The sequence below is a fragment of the Mauremys reevesii genome, linkage group 1, assembly GCF_016161935.1.
Source record: "Mauremys reevesii isolate NIE-2019 linkage group 1, ASM1616193v1, whole genome shotgun sequence".
NCBI classification, from domain to species: domain Eukaryota; kingdom Metazoa; phylum Chordata; order Testudines; family Geoemydidae; genus Mauremys; species Mauremys reevesii.
The window spans coordinates 330,131,247-330,150,699 of NC_052623.1; the positions used below are offsets into that span (position 1 = coordinate 330,131,247).

Consider the following 19,453-nt stretch of genomic DNA (forward strand, 5'->3'; position numbering starts at 1 on the left):
TCTCTTTGGAATACCTTGTTAATCAGGAAGTCCATCTACCAGTGTTCTATCCAAAGCCTCCTGCTTCCAGAGAGGAATCTAGCCTACACACACTAGATATCAGAAGGGCTCTCGCCTTCTACTTAGACCAGGACGAAGACCTTTCGGATCTCTCCCAGACTCTTTGTATCCTTTGCTGAAAGAGTGACGGGACGGGCATTTACCCACAGACAGTCAAAGTGGCTCTCGATTGCATCTTAACGTGCTAGGAGACTGCTGGAATACAATCTCCTCTCAGGCCTGGTCTACACTAGGCGTTTAAATCGGTTTTAGGAGCGTAAAACCGATTTAACGCCACAACCGTCCACACTAGGAGGCACCTTATATCGATTTTAATGGCTCTTTAAACCGGTTTCTGTACTCCTCCCTAACGAGAGGAGTAACGCCAGTATCGGTATTAACATATCGGATTAGGGTTAGTGTGGATGCTGATCGACGGTATTGGCCTCCGGGAGCTATCCCACAGTGCACCAGTGACCGCTCTGGACCGCAATCTGAACTCGGATGCAGTGGTCAGGTAAACAGGAAAAGCCCCGCAAACTTTTGAATATTTCCTGTTTGCCCAGCGTGGAGCTCCGATCAGCACGGGTGGCGATGCAGTCCGAAATCAAACTAAAAAAAGAGCTCCCGCATGGACCATGCGGATGTGATCGCTGTAAGGGCAGGCAAATCCGTTCTATCAGCGCTCCGTTACAGAAGATGAAATTCAGAATCCTTTTTTAAAAATCTCCAGACAGACGCCATAGCAGGGACTCAGCGCACTGCAGCGTGACAAGCGTAACGGAAAGCCAAAGAATCAAATGGATGCTCATGGACTGGAGGACTGAAGCTATCCCACAGTTCCTGCAGCCTCTGAAAATTATTTGCATTCTTGGCTGAGCTCCAAATGCTTCTAGGGTCAAACACAGTGTCCGCGGGTCAGGGCATAGCTTGGCAATCTACTCACCCACCCCCCACCCACCCCCAGAAGCGAAAGGTAAAACAATCCTCTGACTCTTTTACATGTCACCCTATCTTTACTGAATGCTGCAGATAGACACGATGCTGCAGCCGTCAACACCAACATCCTTGCTCCCCCCCCCCGCCATGGGCGGCTGATGGTACAATACGATGGCAATCCATCCTCATCATCAGCATCAGCTGATCGTGCAAAAAGCTGGAAATCCATCCTCATGATCAGCCTCAGCTGATGGTACAAAAGGACTGGTAACCGTCCTCGTCATCAGCCTATTGGCCCTAATTTTTTCTGGTGGATGGATGGTGCAATATGGCTGGTAACCATCCTCATCATAGCAACAGGGGGCTGAGCTCCATCAGCCCCCACCCTTCATGTGTAAAGAAAAGATTCAGTTGCCCCTGGACTAGCAGTGGGATGCTGGGCTTCTCTCCTACACACTGCTTAATGTCCTGTCTGGACTATCATAGCAGCTGGAGGCTGCCTTCCACTCATTTCTCACTAACAAGTCAGTGTGTCTTATTCCTGCATTCTTTATTAATTCATCACACAAGTGGGGGGACAATGCTACGGTAGCCAAGAAAGGCTGGGGGAAGAACGGAATCAACAGGTGGGGTTGTTACAGGAGCACCCCCTGTGAATAGCATACAGATAATTTCTGCAGGCTCTGACACAGAGCAGCTGTGCTCTCTGGTTCTATGATACGGTGGTTCTCTAGTACACTTGCCTATATTAGGCAGCACTGATTCTATTTTTAGATACCAAAAAGGAGGGATTGACTCAGGAGTCATTCCCAATTTTTTGCGCCCCTGGCTGATTGGCCAGGGCACTTATGACAGCAGCTAATGGTACAAAAGCGATGGAAGGTGCAATATGGCTAGTAACCAATCTTGGCTTTGCGCCCCTGGCTGATTGGCCAGGGGCACTAGCAGCAAATGGTACAAAAGGACTGGTAGCCATGATCATCCTCAGTTCCAATTTATGGAAGGGTTTGGATGGTGCAATATGGCTAGTAACCATCTCTGCTGTCATGCAAAAGCAAAAGCATGCTTCTGTGTAGCGCTGCTGAATCGCCTCTGTGAGCGGCATCTAGTACACATACGGTGAGAGTCACAAACGGCAAAACAAGCTCCATGATTGCCATGCTATGGCATCTGCCAGGGCAATCCAGGGGGAAAAGGCGCGAAATGCTTGTCTGCCGTTGCTTTCCCAGACGAAGGAGTGACTGACGACATTTACCCAGAACCACCCGCGACAATGATTTTTGCCCCATCAGGCACTGGGATCTCAACCCGGAAGTTCCAAGGGGCGGGGGAGGCTGCGGGAACTATGGGATAGCTAGGGAATAGCTACCCACAGTGCAACGCTCCAGAAATCGACGCTAGCCACGGACCATGGACGCACACCACCGATTTAATGTGCTTAGTATGGCCGCGCTCCACCCGATTTTATAAAATCTGTTTTACAATACCGGTTTATGCAAATTCGGAATAATCCCGTAGTGTAGACGTACCCTGAGTGGTGACAGGTCTGCACCTCCATCCTATGCCCTCCTGTGGGAGCATGAGGAACTGCTCTGTATAGGTGCAGGCCCACGGACCCTGCTTTACAGCCTCTGGCTAAGGGTGCACAGATACATGAACATCCTATAGTGGAGCACTCATAGGGGAAAAACATCTCAAAGAACTCAAGTTACTATGTAAATAAGTAACCTCTTCATCTGTGCACTTTTAAAGCCCTCAACATCATAGTGTCTGGGCACTCATTAATTCTTCTTTTCAGACTCACAAGCCATCCAGGAAGATCTTAAAAATATAATTAATAAAGGGTTATAAGAAATATGCCAGAATTAAAATACTGTGTGTCTATCTCTTTATTTTTCCAGACAAACTACTACAGGCCACAAAGCAGTGACACCTGTTATCCATGTGACTGCTTCCCTTCTGGTTCTCATACTCGCTCCTGTGACATGGAGACAGGACAGTGTCCTTGTAAACCTGGGGTGATTGGGCGACAGTGTAACCGTTGCGACAACCCTTTTGCTGAGGTTACCATTCAGGGCTGTGAAGGTACCATACATTTCAGCCATCAATTGCTTCTGACATTTTTAAAATGTTATTACTTTAAATGTTATTAAGTGTTATTACTTAAAGAAATAGAAGAGAATTAATTGAGACTAATATTTTATCTAATTTATTCCAAATGAGGAAAGTGCTAGTTAAGAAAAAAGCAAAACCTTCTTGTCCTGTTATTTCTGAGACATAGATACATGAATCAGTCTGACAGCATCATAATAACCTCAAATTGTGATGCTGTGCAAGAAGTCCCTAACACCTCCTGCTTCCTATGCCTGTTAAAATCAGTTACGTGAAGGAGTCTGTGTAGGAGATGTTTGCACCACCTTTAGGGTGCCCTCTGCTGGCCTACCCATGAAGCCATATTGACAATGGTTTCAAATATATATTTTACCTTCCCACTCAGGCGGTTGGTTCTTGGTCTCACAACTGTGTCAGGGTAAAGTGAAGAGGAAATTCATGCCCAAAACAGTGGCCAAAGATAGAATGTGTATGGTGTGACATCCAGAGTCCCAAATTAATAATGACCCTTCCTTGGTATATATGTCTTTGATTGCACAATTGAATAGCACTCAGGTTAAAGGTTGGAGAACACTGGTTTTGAAAAGAGAATAAATATAGACCTCTACCCTGATATGACGCCACCCGATATAACACGAATTCGGATATAACGCGGTAAAGCAGCGCTCCGTGGGGGCGGGGCTGCGCACTCCGGCGAATCAAAGCAAGTTTGATATAACGTGGTTTCACCTATAACGCGGTAAGATTTTTTGGCTCCCGAGGACAGCATTATATCGGGGTAGAGGTGTAAATGGTTCCCTATGGAAGCTATTTGAGATTCTAGTAAGGTTCTAAGTGCAGGGAAAGCCTTTCTTACTATTAGTTCCCTAACTTTACATTGCTAGAAAAATTGCATTATTTCTTTTTTGTGTCACAGTGATTTACAATGGGTGTCCCAAAGCATTTGAAGCTGGCATTTGGTGGCCACAGACCAAGTTTGGACAGCCAGCTGCCGTGCCATGTCCCAAGGGATCAGTGGGTAAGTTGAATGGGTAGAACATGAACATTTTTATCTGAAGCTCTGGTATGGGGAAAAAATGAGAGTGAAAAAACGTTTACAGGTCTGTCGCAACTTACGCGCATTTAACATGCGCGATTTCAACTTTACGCGTTCGGCCGGCTTCGGGGGGCGGGCATGGCCTCAAGATTTAAAGGTCCTGGGGCACCAGCTGTGGCTGAGAGTCCCAGGGCCTTTAAATCACCCAGGGGGCTCCCAGCTGCAGAGGTGGCTGGTAGCCTCTGTGGCGAACTAAAGGGCCCGAGGCTCCAGCCACCGTGGCGCTCCGGGCCCTTTAAATGCCAGCCCCAGCCCAGCTGCCAAAGCTGCGGGCAGGATTTAAAGGGCTCCTCCGGGCTCCCTGCCACAGCGGGGAGCCCGGTGGAGCCCTTTAAATGCCCTCCCTCCCCCCCCCCGGCCCAGCCACCAGAGCTGCAGGCAGGGTTTAAAGGGCTTGGGGATATAATTTTGACTATACGCGGTTTTTGCTTTACGCGATAACCGCGGAACTGAACCCCCGCCTAAGATAAGACTTGCCTGTATACATAGAGAAGAATTTATTTAAAAAGTCTAGAGATTACAGTGTAGCTTGTGGTTGTCACAAGCTGAAGGATTTGTTGGGTATAACTTCCATATCAAGAATTAATTAAAGCACATTCAGGTTAACAAATGAAAGGCAGAACATTAAAAATGCAGTAGATAAATAAACAAGTGAATGTAATATGGAAAAGAGTCTAAAATTATATCTGTAAATGAGCACAGTCAAATGTTTCACTTTCCATGCACTCTATAAAGTAGTTACTATGTTTTGTTTTCAGAGCATAATGGATTACACATGACCTTTAGTGATATAACTCCTGTAGACAGGGATAAAATGTGGCGTACTATTTATATGGTATTTCCTTTACTAAATTTCTGCTAATATAACTTCAGAGGTACAGTGTAGCTAAAATTTTCCATCAAGCACTTTACTTTTATGCAGCATTTTAGATTCCTGATGATTGCATTTTATCAAGAATGTAAGCATGACTTCTCCTTCTGTATGAGTAGCAGCAGCTGCAGGTTTGGGCTGCATTAGTGTTTCTAAATAAAACATTGATTATAATGGACACATCTGTGCTTCCACCATTTTGTTATGACTATTATCCTTTATAGCTAATGGGATGGATCACATGTGACAAAAGTGTATGTGTGTAGGATGAAGGAGACAAGTGAATGACAATCTAATACAAAAATTAGACAATATTCTAGTGCACCTTTCCAAGCAAGTTTCTGTTATTAAAATTCATTGTATATTTGGAGAATGAGCTTTTTTCTTAAATAAATATTATTGATGAAGAGAATAGGGAAAAAGAAAGGATCTTGGACAGCAAACACTAGCAGCTGTTAATATGAATGTTTCACTGAACATGTTTGTCTGCTAGACTACAACAAGGGACTAAAATAAGATTATTTTCACATAGCTTGTGGAGAATTTTTTTGTGGGAAACGAAATCTCTGTAGCTATTAATCTCATTTCTACACTTGCCAACTCTTATCTGTTGTTATCATTATCCAAGTGGAATGAACTGTAAATGATTATATAACGTTTTAAAAGTAGCACCATGGAGTATCAGCATTGACTCCGTATGTTTGAGGAATATTGGTTGTCCTTGAGTCTCCAGTTCTGAGAACTTCCCCAGGGGTAGAGGGGAAAATTTATTTTTTTAACTAACTTTATTTAAAATTTCAACTAATATAAATGTTTTGCATAAAATACATTTTTATCAATGATATTTGCACTCCTGTGATTGTTTGTGTGTGTATTCTAGGAAATGAGAGAACAGGCAAAGATGTCTGTGGAAATAGCAAATTTTAGGTGAACATTCCAGAACATCGGCAGAAAGCAAATTTTGTACTTGCAAATGTGGATATTTGAACTGGAAACCTGAGCCTAGATCACAGCCAGTCAGGGAACAGAAACAATATCACGAGATTTTGTATCCAATCAGAGATAACAAGCATAGCTAAAATTTTGAAAAACAATACCCATAATCAGCTGTTCACAGGGAATCTACAAACCAAGAAGCATCTGTAGAAATTAGTTGGCAAATAATTTCAAATAATGAATAAATTAGATAAAGTAGAAAGCTGCTTGCAAACAAGTCCAAATGAAAAAAAAAATTACACTTGTTGCTTAAAGTGTTCACTATGAAAATGTGCTTACCTGTAACATTTACAGTGCTCACATGTTGTGAAGCGCAGCTAGCATTTATCCAAGAGACGCACCTGAATGAACTCTCACCTACGTAGGATAGATGTTTCTCTCATCTTTGGTGTTTAGGAATTGCACAATCTTTCCTAGATTCACAGTTGCTTAATTCATCAGCGGATGCTTTGGCAAGTAGCATGAGACAGGTTTAGACAGATATCTAGAGGCTAACATAGACCATTGCTGGGGAAATCTATTCATGAACAACAACAAAGTGTGTAACTTTCCTGAGGCTGAGGAATGCTAGTTTGCAAGGTGAAATATGTGCTTTTCTTTAAGAGATTTGGAAGTAAAAAGCTAATTTTCTAACACATTCTATATTGATTTGTGCAGAACTATTGTAGGCCTTGTTAATCCTTTGTTTTGTTTTCTTCAGGGAATGCAGTTCGGCACTGTAATAGTGAGAGAGGCTGGCTCCCTCCTGAGCTTTTTAACTGTACCACTGTTAGCTTTGTGGATCTTAAAATCATGGTAGGAAATGTTTCCTTATTCTTAGCAGCCCAGAGTCTTATCGACCTGTCCAATACACAGTAGCATCTATACATAATGGACATACTTTGAACATGAAGAAATGAATAGACATATAGCTTCCCAAATGTGGTGACGGCTACTAGGACTGTATTCGTATTTGCTTACATCAGTGTCCAAATACTGAGACATTCATTGTGGCCCTCAGTCACACTTCATTAATACATCAACTTCAGTGGAATAACACTGATTTACAACAACTGAATATCTGGCCCAACATTTTCCTGGGGATTTATTAGAATTTCCCATAAGTTTTAGTAATTGTTTGTTGGCAAAGGCCCTTGGAGATGTGTCATCCTGTTTTTAAATGCTCATCTTTGGCAAATTTTGTCTTGCATGCTGGGAAACCCACATGATGTTAGTGTACATACTAAATAAAATCCCCAACCCCTGTTATCTTCTCTAGTTCCTGCTCATCATCTCAGACATTCCCAGTCTCCAACTTGACACCACCAGGCTCCATCTGCCAGCCGCGTGAACTTTCAGATCCTGCATTTCCCTTTAGAAACTTTGCCCTTCTCTGACTGTCATGCAATGTCCTCTCCCCTTCTTTCCCAGTAGTATCTCTGTTTGAATCAGATGATTCCACTGTTCCATAAATCTCTAGATGATGGAAAGCAACAGTGTCTTTGTTACTGGAATGACTGAACTAAGACTGTTGCTAAATTGTTTTCCCTTATTTTTTCTCCTTTCCACTTCAGAATGAAAAACTACATCTCAATGAGACCAAACTGGATGGAGACAAGTCCATACAGATTGCTAAAGTGCTGCAGAATGCAACCAAGTACACCAACTCCTTGTATGGGAATGATGTGAGGACAGCGTACCTGCTCATGATCAGGGTCCTGCAGTATGAGAGCCAGCAGCAAGGGTTTGACCTAGCTGCGACAAGAGATGCAGAATTCAATGAAGTAAGAGAGATATTATGTGCTTACAGGTTCTCATTGATATGTTCATTTAGAAATTCATGAGTTCACCTCAAACCCAGATGGAGTGAATGTGCCAATGAGTTGTTTAATCTGTCTTCTGAATAGTTTGAAATGAAATTTGACTATGTAGTGAGTGAGACTGTCGGTAAAGTTCATGATAGTACCATCCAAAAAGCAGAATTCTCAAAACTAGAAAGTAATTGAGGGAAAGTGCCAATACTGAGTAAAATAGCTTTGTTTATCACATTCTGCTGTTCAATGGAAAACCATTGATATTACCAAACTTTCATTTCAATATAGTACATAAAATGCTCAAAGGTGAATTAATTCTGAAGGTCGGTTACTCTGTTGTCCTCACATTGGATTTAAAAATCCTTTTAGAGGAGTTTGAAAAATGAATAAATATACACCTGTATCATACCTTGCCTATAATTTCCAGTGTAGCTATTCCCTTACAGGAAATGCATACGCAGTCAGAACCCTTTATTTATGCATTTCTAATACAAACAAAATTATAACTGGCCTGTTACTGGCTCTGGAGTTTTATATTTTGTTTTCATTAGAACTGAAGTAGCATTTTGACCAAAGCTCCCCTGAAGAATTCTTTAAAAACTTTTCTGACAATTTTGTGTTCTGCGGTAATACTCCTTTTCCTGGTTTCCTATCCACAGAAGAGCACTGGTAGGCTAGTGCTACTGGTGCTAGTGTTAATTTGCAGACCAATATCTGTTGATGATGGTGTATCAAGGGCTAAAAGAAATCCTATAAAAATAGGGGGTTCATTGCAGCTTAGGAACAAAGTGGTTTCCTCACTGATGTAGAAAATTTCTCAGTATCTTAGGTTATTCAGTTTACAAATAATAAAAAAGACTTTTGAAACAGTTGATTTTTTAGATTCCCCAGGTTTTAAGAGATTTTTTTTCTTCCTTAAAGCAAACACTGTGCCAACAAACTTGTAGCTTCAGGCACTGGATTTGGATGAATTTACACACCCAAGCCTTGAGATAGAAATACATAAGAACTTAGTGGGTTTTGTTAAATAAAAGTGTGAACAAAAAGGAAGACAAATAATCTACTTTTGAAATTTTGACTTCCATTTATTTAAAATATTTTCATGTACATAGCACTAAAATACCCACCATAATATTCAGTAGCTGCCTAAGTATTTTTTAGGGGAGATGAAGAATTAAAATAAGTATGTTTTGGATAGCTAATGCATCTTTAACAAGGAGAATCCATATGGAGAAGATGATATGGTTTAGGCTGAGAGATGGTAAGGAAAGGCAGAAGTTTGCTGGTCATTGTTGAGTGAAGACTGTAAAACGCAGCAGAGTAGGTAATGCAAATAGCAGTCATGAAAACCGGTGAGTTCTATTACAAGATGTAGCAGTTTGACACTCACCAGTGTGGCGCCTCCTGCTGGTCGTCCGGGAATTAGCTCTTTTCCAGCCCTCAGAGCGCCTCCTGCTGGCCAGTATCGCTCCTGCCTCAGACCCCCGTGTCCCTCCTGGACCCCGGTGCCCTTTACCTCAGGGTTCTGCCACAGCAGTACCCCCACACTCTGGGTCTCCCTTCCCAGGGGAACCCCCCAACCCTCTATACCCACCTTGCCTCAGTGGCTACTGCCAGTCATCACCTAGCCCCAGTTCTCTGGGGCAGACTGCTGTCTGTAATGGCTGCTCATCACTGGCAAGAGGGTAGGACCAGCTGCCTCTGCCTATCCCCAGGCTACACCTCTTCAGCCCCGGTACCTCTTTAGGCCTTAAACAAGGCCTCAGCCTGTGGAGTTGCCAGGCTGGAGAGCTCCCCAGCACTGCTCTGCATCAGGTATCCTCTGTTCCCAGGCAGCTAGACCCTTCTCCCTTCAAGGCTGGAGAGAGACTGACCCAGTGCCTCCCTTAGCCCTTCTTATACTGTACTGGCCCAGCCTGACCCTGATTGGCTGCCTCAAGCCCGCTCATGATTGGCTCTCAACCCCAGCCCTCTCCAACGGCTGGCCTTTAACCCTTTCAGGGCTGGAGCAGGGTGACTGCCCTGCTACACAAGGCTGCTTCCATACTCTGCTACAGTGTGGTTTTAGCTAACCAGGTGATACATGGGTCCTTTGTAAAGATGTTGTCAGTTCTTTTTGTTATCTCAAACCAATACTTAAGAGGCATCTTTCTCCTCTGCCAGCCAAATGAATGTTTTTAGGAGAATGGTTATAGGCATGTTAGTCTAGGCCATTGTGGAGTGTAATTTAATTCCTACCATAATTGTATCCAAATTTATCCTCATATGTTTTGTTTTTTGATACCATACAATAGTGTTTTCTACATTTGCTCCAAGAGCTTTTTGTAAGAATTTCAGTGTTCTTGTTTAATTGAACCTTACGCGGTATTATTTTGTTAACTGCTTTTCTATTGTGTCTCAAGGTTCCATTGTAATATTTTGTTTAGTCTCCTGAATAAGAGCCAGAGCCTTTTTTTTTCAACAGATTTTTATTTTAACACAACATAGAAATGGAAAAACACCCAACATATAATTTCAATTTTCTTTCAGTATTATGAGTTTGTAATCACAAATTAAGATTAGTTCTTGCCACGTATGTTCCCCAACAAGATGAAAAACAGGGACTGATTCATAGATTCCTTGATGATTCTGAACAAATATCAAACTCTGTAAGATAGGACACCATGTCTTCCCGTTGGAAAATTAGATTTTTAACAAGTCTTATTCATCTGACTTCCCCAGGGGTGTTTCCTAACCTCGTTAGCAAGCAGTCTCTGCCTGTCCTGTCTCATCTCTGTGAGAGGCAAAACCAGTATGTTTAAGTGTTCTTTCTGAGTTGTCTTGATTGGTTTCCTGCTTTAAAAAACTCCTTTCTTATAATCTCTGATCATTACGCAGGTTGCTAATGAAAAGCTTGACGGGATTTCTTATAAGTAAAACAACCTGAGGGTAACTAAAAGGTGTGCATTTATTTGATAAGGCTGGAGCAGAACATGCCTTAAAGTGTTTCATTGTGTGTTCATCTGAGGCAGTAATGCAAATCGTTTACAATATTCCTCACTTGAAACCTAGCCCAGCTAAACTCTCCCAGTTGCCTTGTATTGGGTATTCTAATCATTTAGGTATATATTTATTTTTGTTCCTAGAACCTCATTAAAGTGGGTAGTGCCCTTCTGGACCCCAGCACCAAGGAGCACTGGGAGCAGATCCAGCGAACAGAGGGTGGCACATCCCACCTACTGAAACATTATGAGGAATATTTCAACAATGTGGCCCAGAACATGAAGAAAACATACCTGAAACCTTTTGTCATTATTGCCACAAATATGAGTGAGTAGCTGTTGGAAACTGTCATTTTCTGTTAGATGAAATTCCCTGATACTTGAGAGCATCAGGTATTGTTCATCCACTGGACCAGCAATGTGTTCTGCAGAGAACAGCCAAGGGTGCCAAGGCTGTATAAGAGAAAAGGTCCAGGATGCTGGGTCTGAAGGGAACAGCCCCCAATGTTTTTCTCCAAACATGTTTAACTCATCGCTTGAAAATGCTACATGGGCATAGAAAGGGATCCCTGCTTTCTGGCTTGGAATCCTGAGCCAAAACGCAAGCCATGTGTTTCTAAAACTGTAAATTACCAGAACATATATGAGCATTTTAAGGGTTTACATAGCTATGATGGGTGTTCAGTTCCAGAGTCAGAAGATATTTATTTTCATGACATCTTGATGGGTCTTGAGACTGTTCCAATAGTCAGAATATTATAGTGACACTGAGTTAAGATTCTTTCATAAATATGCAACCATACATTAATATACCCACATTAAGCTCTAGAATTTCTAGAATTCCTCTGAAAACACAATTTTCAGTAGAGAACTTCTACAACCAAGATATTAGCCTAGATGAAGCTATCGACGGCAAAGTAGCATGGTCTAAAGGACTGAGCAGTAGACTGGGAGCTAGAACCTCTTGATTTCCAATCCCAACTCTGACTCTAATTTTGACTTGCAATGTGACCTTGTTGTGTCAGTTTCTTTTGATCTGCAAAAAGGAAATGATAATTCTTGCCGATCTACCTCACAGAGGTTATGTGATAAGTAATGAGTTGATATTTGTACAGAGCTTTGAAAATATAAAGTGCTAGATAAATGCTAAGTATTATTATTATTATTAAAATAAGCAGCAAAATCCAATCTTACATGGCAGAAAAGCTTATCAGCAAAATTCCAAGTAGAGGGAGAGAGAAACACACCCAGAAATATCCCTGACCCAGCCTGTATTCCATTCCATGTACCAATAGGGTTCTTATTCTGTGTGGATGGTTGAAGCCTAGAAGTGAGAGCTGGTCTGGAATTTTCCATTAAAATGTTTTTTTCAATGGAAAATGCTATTTCCACAAAACTGAAATTTTCCATGAGAAAATTTTGATTTTTGCCAAAATGGTTTGATTTTTCATTGGGAAAATTGACACAATGTTTCAGGTCTGATCAACCCAAATGGAAACATTTTGGTTTGAGTCAGTTCACTCTTATCTGCCATGATGCCTTATAGGCAAGGCCGGCTCTTCCATTTTTGCGGCCCCAAGCAGCAAAAAAAAAAAAAAAAAAAAAAAGCCGCTCGGACTGCCGAAGCAAAAAAAAACCACCCGGACTGTGCCGCCCCAAGAATGGACGGAATGCTGCCCCTTAGCATGTGCTGCCCAAAGGCATGTGCTTCCTCTGTTGGTGCCTGGAGCCAGCCCTGCTTATAGGTGTTGTAGTTCAGGAGTCTCATACCCCCATTTTCCCCTATGGGTCAGGCTCCCTGGCTAGACTACATCTCCCATGGGGCACCATGTTCAACCCTGTGGTTGATCTGACACAGTGCATCATGAGAGCCATATGACCACAGTGTATTATCATATGAAATGCAGTCCGACTGGGAGACCTGCCCATAGAGGCGAATGGAGGCATAAAATGCTCAGACTACTAATCTGATGACACACTGTGGCAACTCAGGGCGCAGCAGATTAAAGTTGAATCGGTCAAGACCACTTGTTAAAACAAAATGTGTTGATTGTTGAAATATTTGCTGTTTCCAAAGCAAATTTTTCTGAAATTTCTCTTCCTCGAAATGTTTTGATATTTCCACTTTTCATCCCAATTTGGCATGACAACTCATTTCAAAATGTCTGAATTTCCTGCTGGATGAAAAATCTGATTTTTCACCAGCTCTGCCTGAAGTCAGAAGGATGTAGCTTCTAAGGGGCAAGGCAATTCTGTACTGACTAGTTTCTTTTTTTTCTCTCTCTTGAGCAATTTTTCCAGGTGAGCGCTGCATTAGTAGGGTTGACTAACAACTTATCTGGGAATTCTTTAGGGACTAGGGAAAGCATGGGAATTGGCAGTGCTTAACTTGCACATTTCCTCACACAGAAACTTGCAGTGAGCCTGGTACAGTGTTACCTTCCACAGCTCCAGCTTCTCAATTTTAATTGTTATTAAAATGCCTGAATTGGCAGTTTGTAAGATTTTTAAAAATTGCAAGTTACAAGCCAAACAACTATAAAAACTTTTAGCAGTTGCAGAACAGGGTCTGGAGATGAGTCCCAGAATAGCTAGAAATGCAGGGCTGAGGGAGAGCTGAGAAATATTCTCATCCCTAACCTCTCCAAGGAACAAGAGACTGAGGCTAGGAATCTAACCCACTTCGTTTGCATGTCAAACACTAAAGCTAAGCCACGGGGTCAGGCTTTTAGTATGTGAGTAGCAGTAGAAGTATTATAACTTTTTAACATAGTTTTTGAAAGGTGTCTTTTGAAATGTCTAGCTCATACTTGTCCCTGTCAAGTGGGGATAATATTGCAGCACTCTGTAGAGCAATGTTCTTCTGTTGCTGACCACCACACAATATTTCACACACACAAAATAAGTAATTTCCACTTCAGTGGCAATGTAATATAATACAAGGCTATATTACCTCCTGTCCAATGATTTTAAACCATCTTACAAACAGTACTCCTGTGAACTAGGGAAGTATTATTATCCACAATTTACATATAGAAAAAGTGAGGCAACGATTTTCCCAAGGCCATACAGGAAATGTATGATGAAGCTAGGAATAGAATCCATATTTCCTGACTACCAGTCCTATGCATTCCTCCTTTTTGTCCCTCCTACCATCCCTCTTACCAGCCTTCTTCCCCACTGCTATATGTAAAAGTCTACATTTTATACTCTTACAGAAGATCACATAAAGTGCAGTTAACTCTGAAAATTGACACTGCCACTTCGTATTTGTCTCTCAATGAGCACTAGAGAAATTTGCTTTTTGCTAGCAAAAATACATTTTCTACCTGCTAGCTTTGCATGCTTAGCCTGGGATATTAGAGAGACTAGGTGGGTGAGGCTTAAACAGAGTTATAGCATTGCATATAACCTGCAATATGAAAGTGAAGCTGGGTCTTTCCAGTTTGTTCATAATCAGCAGCAGTAAAGATTCTGCAGCACAGATTCTAACCTCAGGTACACATGTGCAACTCAATTAAGGGCAATGATAAATGTCTGAGTATGGCTCTGCCATTGATCTTGCACAGAAATTGCATCCAGCTCATTTTCTTTGTTGTGTTGTTTCTGCTGTACAAACAGGAGAAAAAATAGTAAAAACTCATTTTTGAAATAGCAGATCTGGCTATTTGAACACATACAAGAAGTTGGGCTGTTGAGTTGGAATCTGCCATTCAGGACAGAATAGCACTTTACTAATATGAAATATGTTTTGTGTGTGAAATTTGTAACCGTTACATATGCACTGCATATACCTTTTTTATTCTCTAAATATGAAATAATGCTGGAACCTACGATTTCAGTCATCACTGAAAATAATTATTGAGATTACATTTGGCGTTTTTTTGGTTCAAATTTCTTAATGCCATGGGTTTTCTAAACTGTGGGTAAAATTTCATTTTTGGATAATACCATATTTGATTGAAATGAAGTTAATATTATGAGGAACTTAATTTTTTTTTCACAGTTATTGCTGTTGACATCTTTGACAAGTCTAATTTTACGGGCGCTAAAATACCACGGTTTGACAGGATTAAAGAAGATTATCCTAAAGATTTGGAGTCATCTGTTTTGTTCCCTGATACTTTGTTCAGACCTTCAGATAGAAAAGGTAAAACATCACTCCAGACGTTTTGGAAACTTTCAATAGTAATTTTCCAATCAACTCTTAGGGATCAGTTATGCCTCTTATGAGGCAGAATTGTCCTGGGGCGGAGGTGGGGTAATTGTATGCATTAAGTGAATCTTATGTAGAGATATAATGACTCTGTGGACCTGTAAGACATAATGTCTTCAGGGCACTAAGGGGAGCAAGCTGGGCTGGGAAACTTGCTATACCTGTTTATCAGTCCCCTCACACTGCTCTGTCACTGTGCAGAGAAATGGTCCTGTCATTTATTCTACACAGGAATGGCCTTTAGCACTATTGGCATCACTCATGGCCTCCCCCCACCCACAGGCTCCCCAGCACATCCATCCAAATTATAGCTGGCCCTAGTACAGTCATATCTTGTCAGCCTGCCCGAGTTGGGGAAATTCTTACAGACTGACATATGTTCTAGGGCTAGACGAGTCTCTGAAAACCGCACAGCTCAGATTTTTGTAGTATTTACACCTGACAGTTTGATGATCTGTCATTTTTTGTATCTATTCTGGAAGGGAAGATACCGCAAATCATCGTATCAGGAACCCTTCAAACATCATTGTTAATGAAAACTTGTATTCAGAGATGAGCTGTTCATTCCAGACAGGGAAGTTGTTTCTTATTCGCCCCAAAATAGCAGGAACATGGCCCTGTTTCTTTAGGAACTCAATAAAATGCACAGTATGTAAGTGAAAACTGTGGACATTAGATGCACCTGGTCTCCCGTGAAGGCATGAGTGAGAATTTCGGCAGAAACAGTCAGTGGTGGCACAGATGAGCAGAGCATGTGAAAGACAGATTTACAGACAACATGGTATGAAAGATGGAGAGGCCAGAATTGAGGATGGTGCCAAGTTAACAGACAGCAAAGGCAAATAGAAGCTCTGACTGAAACAGGCAGGTTAAGGATATGTTTGAAAGTACCTCTTACAAAGATGCAGAGTTCTGCCTTTGAGACATCTGAAGAAAGTTGAGATAAAACCATAAGACAAGGTCAACACAGACAGAGAGAGTAGCCCAATGGAATCATTAAAAGTGTCAAACATTATGTATGGCTGAATATCCTCAATATAAAAATAGATCAGTATAAAATAAATAATATATAAGGTAATACATTTGTAATGAAGATTTTTCTTATAAGTAATAAATTTATGCTATCTGTCTCTTTTCTGTAAGGGGAAAGCAAATGGTATTAAGAGATACTGCCAAAATTTGAAGATCATGTGGAGGTGCCAATTTAAAGTAAAAACTCTGTGGCCCATTACTGTTGCAGTCCGGAAAGGCACACAATGTACTGTAAATCTTGCATGGTGCATGCAGCATAAGAAGGATAATATACATGGGTTTTAATATTTCTCCTTAAACTGCACATCTTATTTAAATGTATGTGCCTGTTTTAGCCCCAGAACTGCTCATTTTCTAACTAGATAGAAAGATGCTTCTGTTGTTACTTGATTTTCAATTGTATGATTATAGTATGCAATATAGTCAGATAAAGTATCCTGAAACATGGTCTCAAAAATGTGCTCAGTGCTGAGCATCTTAAGTTACCTGGGCACGAATGTTAAAGTAGGTAACGAACTGTAAACATCCGTTTAAATGATAGCCCAAACTTATGGGGAAAGAGTTAGACTTGAATGTTTGTGTTGATTTTGTAGTGGCACCTACAATGAAGCCATCAAACCAAAAAATATCCTCTAAGCCAGATAACGGTATTTTAAACCCTGAGAATGCACTTACAAAGAGAAAGAAGCGAAACCCAGATGAGTCTAACCAGTATGCTGTTGCTATGGTGATTATATACCGATCTCTAGGACAACTTTTACCTGAGCATTACGATCCTGACAGAAGAAGCTTAAGGTAAACTTTATACACATCTATGAAAAACTCATAGAATCCTTCTGACTTGCTTTGAATGCTAGATGGTCAGTGGTGCTATTATGTTACAATTATACTTCTCAGTTATCAGCTGTAATCCATTGTTACTGTAAAAGTAATTGTCTGGAGATCTGTCCTTCTCTTGTTCTAGATATTTGAGACTGAAGTGTGAGAGCAACCAGATCAGCAGTGCTAGGTCTGAGAAATGTAGCCACCTTGGGTTCTGATTGTGCAGCCATGACAGCTCCTTGATTGCGACACTCATATGCAGTAGCTGCAAAATTGGGCTGTTGTATGTTAATGTTGAAATCTTTTTGCAACTTTGCTTTATTTCCACAGGTTACCTAATCGACCCATCATTAACACGCCCATTGTGAGCACCACCATTCATAGTGATGGGGAACCTGTACCAAACCTCCTGGAAAAGCCCATTATACTTGAATACGCCATGCTGGAAACAGAGGAGAGAACTAAGCCAGTCTGTGTGTTCTGGAACCACTCAGTCATGTACGTTTGGTGACTTCTTTAGTATTTTGGAAGGGAGCCATGCCATGCCATTGCAGTGCAGGTTTCAGAAGTTCAGGTGGAGAAGGAGGCACTGTAGAAGAAGAAGATGAGCCCTTTTTTTCTTAGTTTGTTCATGTAGGCAGTCTGGGAATAATGACATGAAGTCACTTTCCACTAGGCATTATCAATATAAAAGTAATTAGAATATCTCCTGAGAACAAAAGGATAATCCTCTAAAAATGTGGCTTTCTAACAAACTCTCACTGCAGGATGCGTAACTTTCTGCAATATCTTATCACAATGAAATATTAGCCTCAGGAAAGCAAGTGATTTTACAAACTCTGAGTGAGCTTTTCCCCTCTTGTGTTAAAGCCCCTGGTTAGGAGCTCTGGGAAGGAAATCTCGGTGAGGATTTGCTTGCTGGGTTCCTTGCCTATTGTTCCATCCTCCCCCTTGCAGTTGAAGGGGCGCAAAGTAGAGGAGACTCCCTGTGCCTTCCCATACTCTCTGGGGCATTACCAAGCCCAATTTGGCTATATATGAGTACAATTATAGCGGCTAGCTGTTCTTCATACAAGAACAAGTGGAAATGTGGTTCTTAAACAGGGTTGATGAGATTACAAATTAAACTGAATTACATACACCACAATTTAACCTCAAAATATCATTTTGAAATAAAAAGTGGATCACAAGGACAATTGTGCTAGTTACTAGTAACTTATCTTTCCTCCAGTAGACCATTGCTTATTTGTCTTTGTTTTTGTGAAAAATGAAAGGGATGGGTGGGAAGGGACGTGTCTATTACGGAACCTTTGACCCCTTCACAGTCCATCTTTCAGCCCATCATGATCAGGCAGCAGTTTCTGTATGTGACTTTCATGGAAGGAAGCAGTAGAGAATAAGAAGAAATATTCTCAGTCTAGTCTAGTCTTTCATATTTGGTAAAGAGACCAGTTGAAAACTCAAATATTCCTTAAAGATACAGAGAATGCGATGAACAATATTATGTTGTGTAAGCATTTTGGGATTCTACAACATTATGAAAATATAAAGAGCAGTCCTCTTTGAAATACTTTTAAGGGTGTGGGAAAAAGGAATGAACATTCTGTGTTGAGTTAAGTTCCCATTCAGCATTTAATAAATCTGAGGTATTAAAATCAATATATAAATATAAAAAATTAAAGTCCCAAATCATGAGATTACAAATATACTAATAGGATTATAATAGTCTCTTTTTCAGGAAAAACATACTGAGTGTGCATTTTTCAGAGAGAGATCAAAGGGGCAATGAAAATCTAAAACAGCAGTAATTAAGTTTAGAGAAGCAATTTCTTGACACCTTAAACAATTGCTTCTGTGAATAGCTCATAAAAGAGAATTACAATTCCTATGTTCCTAAAGTTTTTCAGTAATAGTACGAGTTAAAATAATTCAGTAGTTTTAAATAGTTTGATATTTTGCCTCTTTTGTTGCTGACTACTTCATTGGTACTGCAGTCTGTTTTGTGGCTTATTCTTCACAGTTGCCGTTAAAAACCAACTTTGTTCATTGGCTTTATAATTTCTTGTAACAAAAGAATTTTAAGTAAGCTAAGTATGTTTCAAGGGGCTAGTTATCTTAAAAACACAGGTAAAATATTATATTGCCAAATGGAAAAACCAGTTAAAATATCTAACTAGAAGCCTTTGAAATGAATGCAGTAATATTTGTTGTTCATAATTTTTACAGAATAGAGTAATAGGTTTCAGGACAAATTCATCCCTGAAGTCAGAGGAGTTACACCTGGTGGAATGAGAGAGCCTTGTTGGGTTATCTGATCCTCTCTGGTGCTGATGCAGGATATCCCTCGATATAGAATATTGTTCTCTGTAATGTGTTTTGTCATATTTTCTCCAATCTGATTTTAAAAGAACACAGTTTAAAATCTCACACTTCTGTTTGAAAATACTTGTAACAATCATAGGTGAAACAATACCTAAGATGACTGAGAAATTAAAGGTGAAAATATATTTCTCATTATTTTCAGTTTGTTTACTTTGCACAAGTGACATCACTTTG

At 40.7% G+C, this 19,453-nt stretch overlaps 1 protein-coding gene across 3 annotated transcripts in view; it reads left to right on the forward strand.

Moving 5' to 3' along the window:
* Positions 1-19,453, forward strand: part of CELSR1 (cadherin EGF LAG seven-pass G-type receptor 1) — a 273,070-nt gene that overhangs the window by 219,659 nt on the left and 33,958 nt on the right. For all 3 annotated transcript variants that reach the window (XM_039515540.1, XM_039515523.1, XM_039515530.1), the window contains exons 15-22: positions 2,880-3,063; positions 4,007-4,108; positions 6,754-6,848; positions 7,607-7,816; positions 10,972-11,155; positions 14,834-14,977; positions 16,669-16,870; positions 17,228-17,395. In XM_039515540.1, coding sequence (XP_039371474.1) covers positions 2,880-3,063; positions 4,007-4,108; positions 6,754-6,848; positions 7,607-7,816; positions 10,972-11,155; positions 14,834-14,977; positions 16,669-16,870; positions 17,228-17,395 — 1,289 coding nt within the window. The remainder of the gene's footprint in view (positions 1-2,879; positions 3,064-4,006; positions 4,109-6,753; positions 6,849-7,606; positions 7,817-10,971; positions 11,156-14,833; positions 14,978-16,668; positions 16,871-17,227; positions 17,396-19,453) is intronic.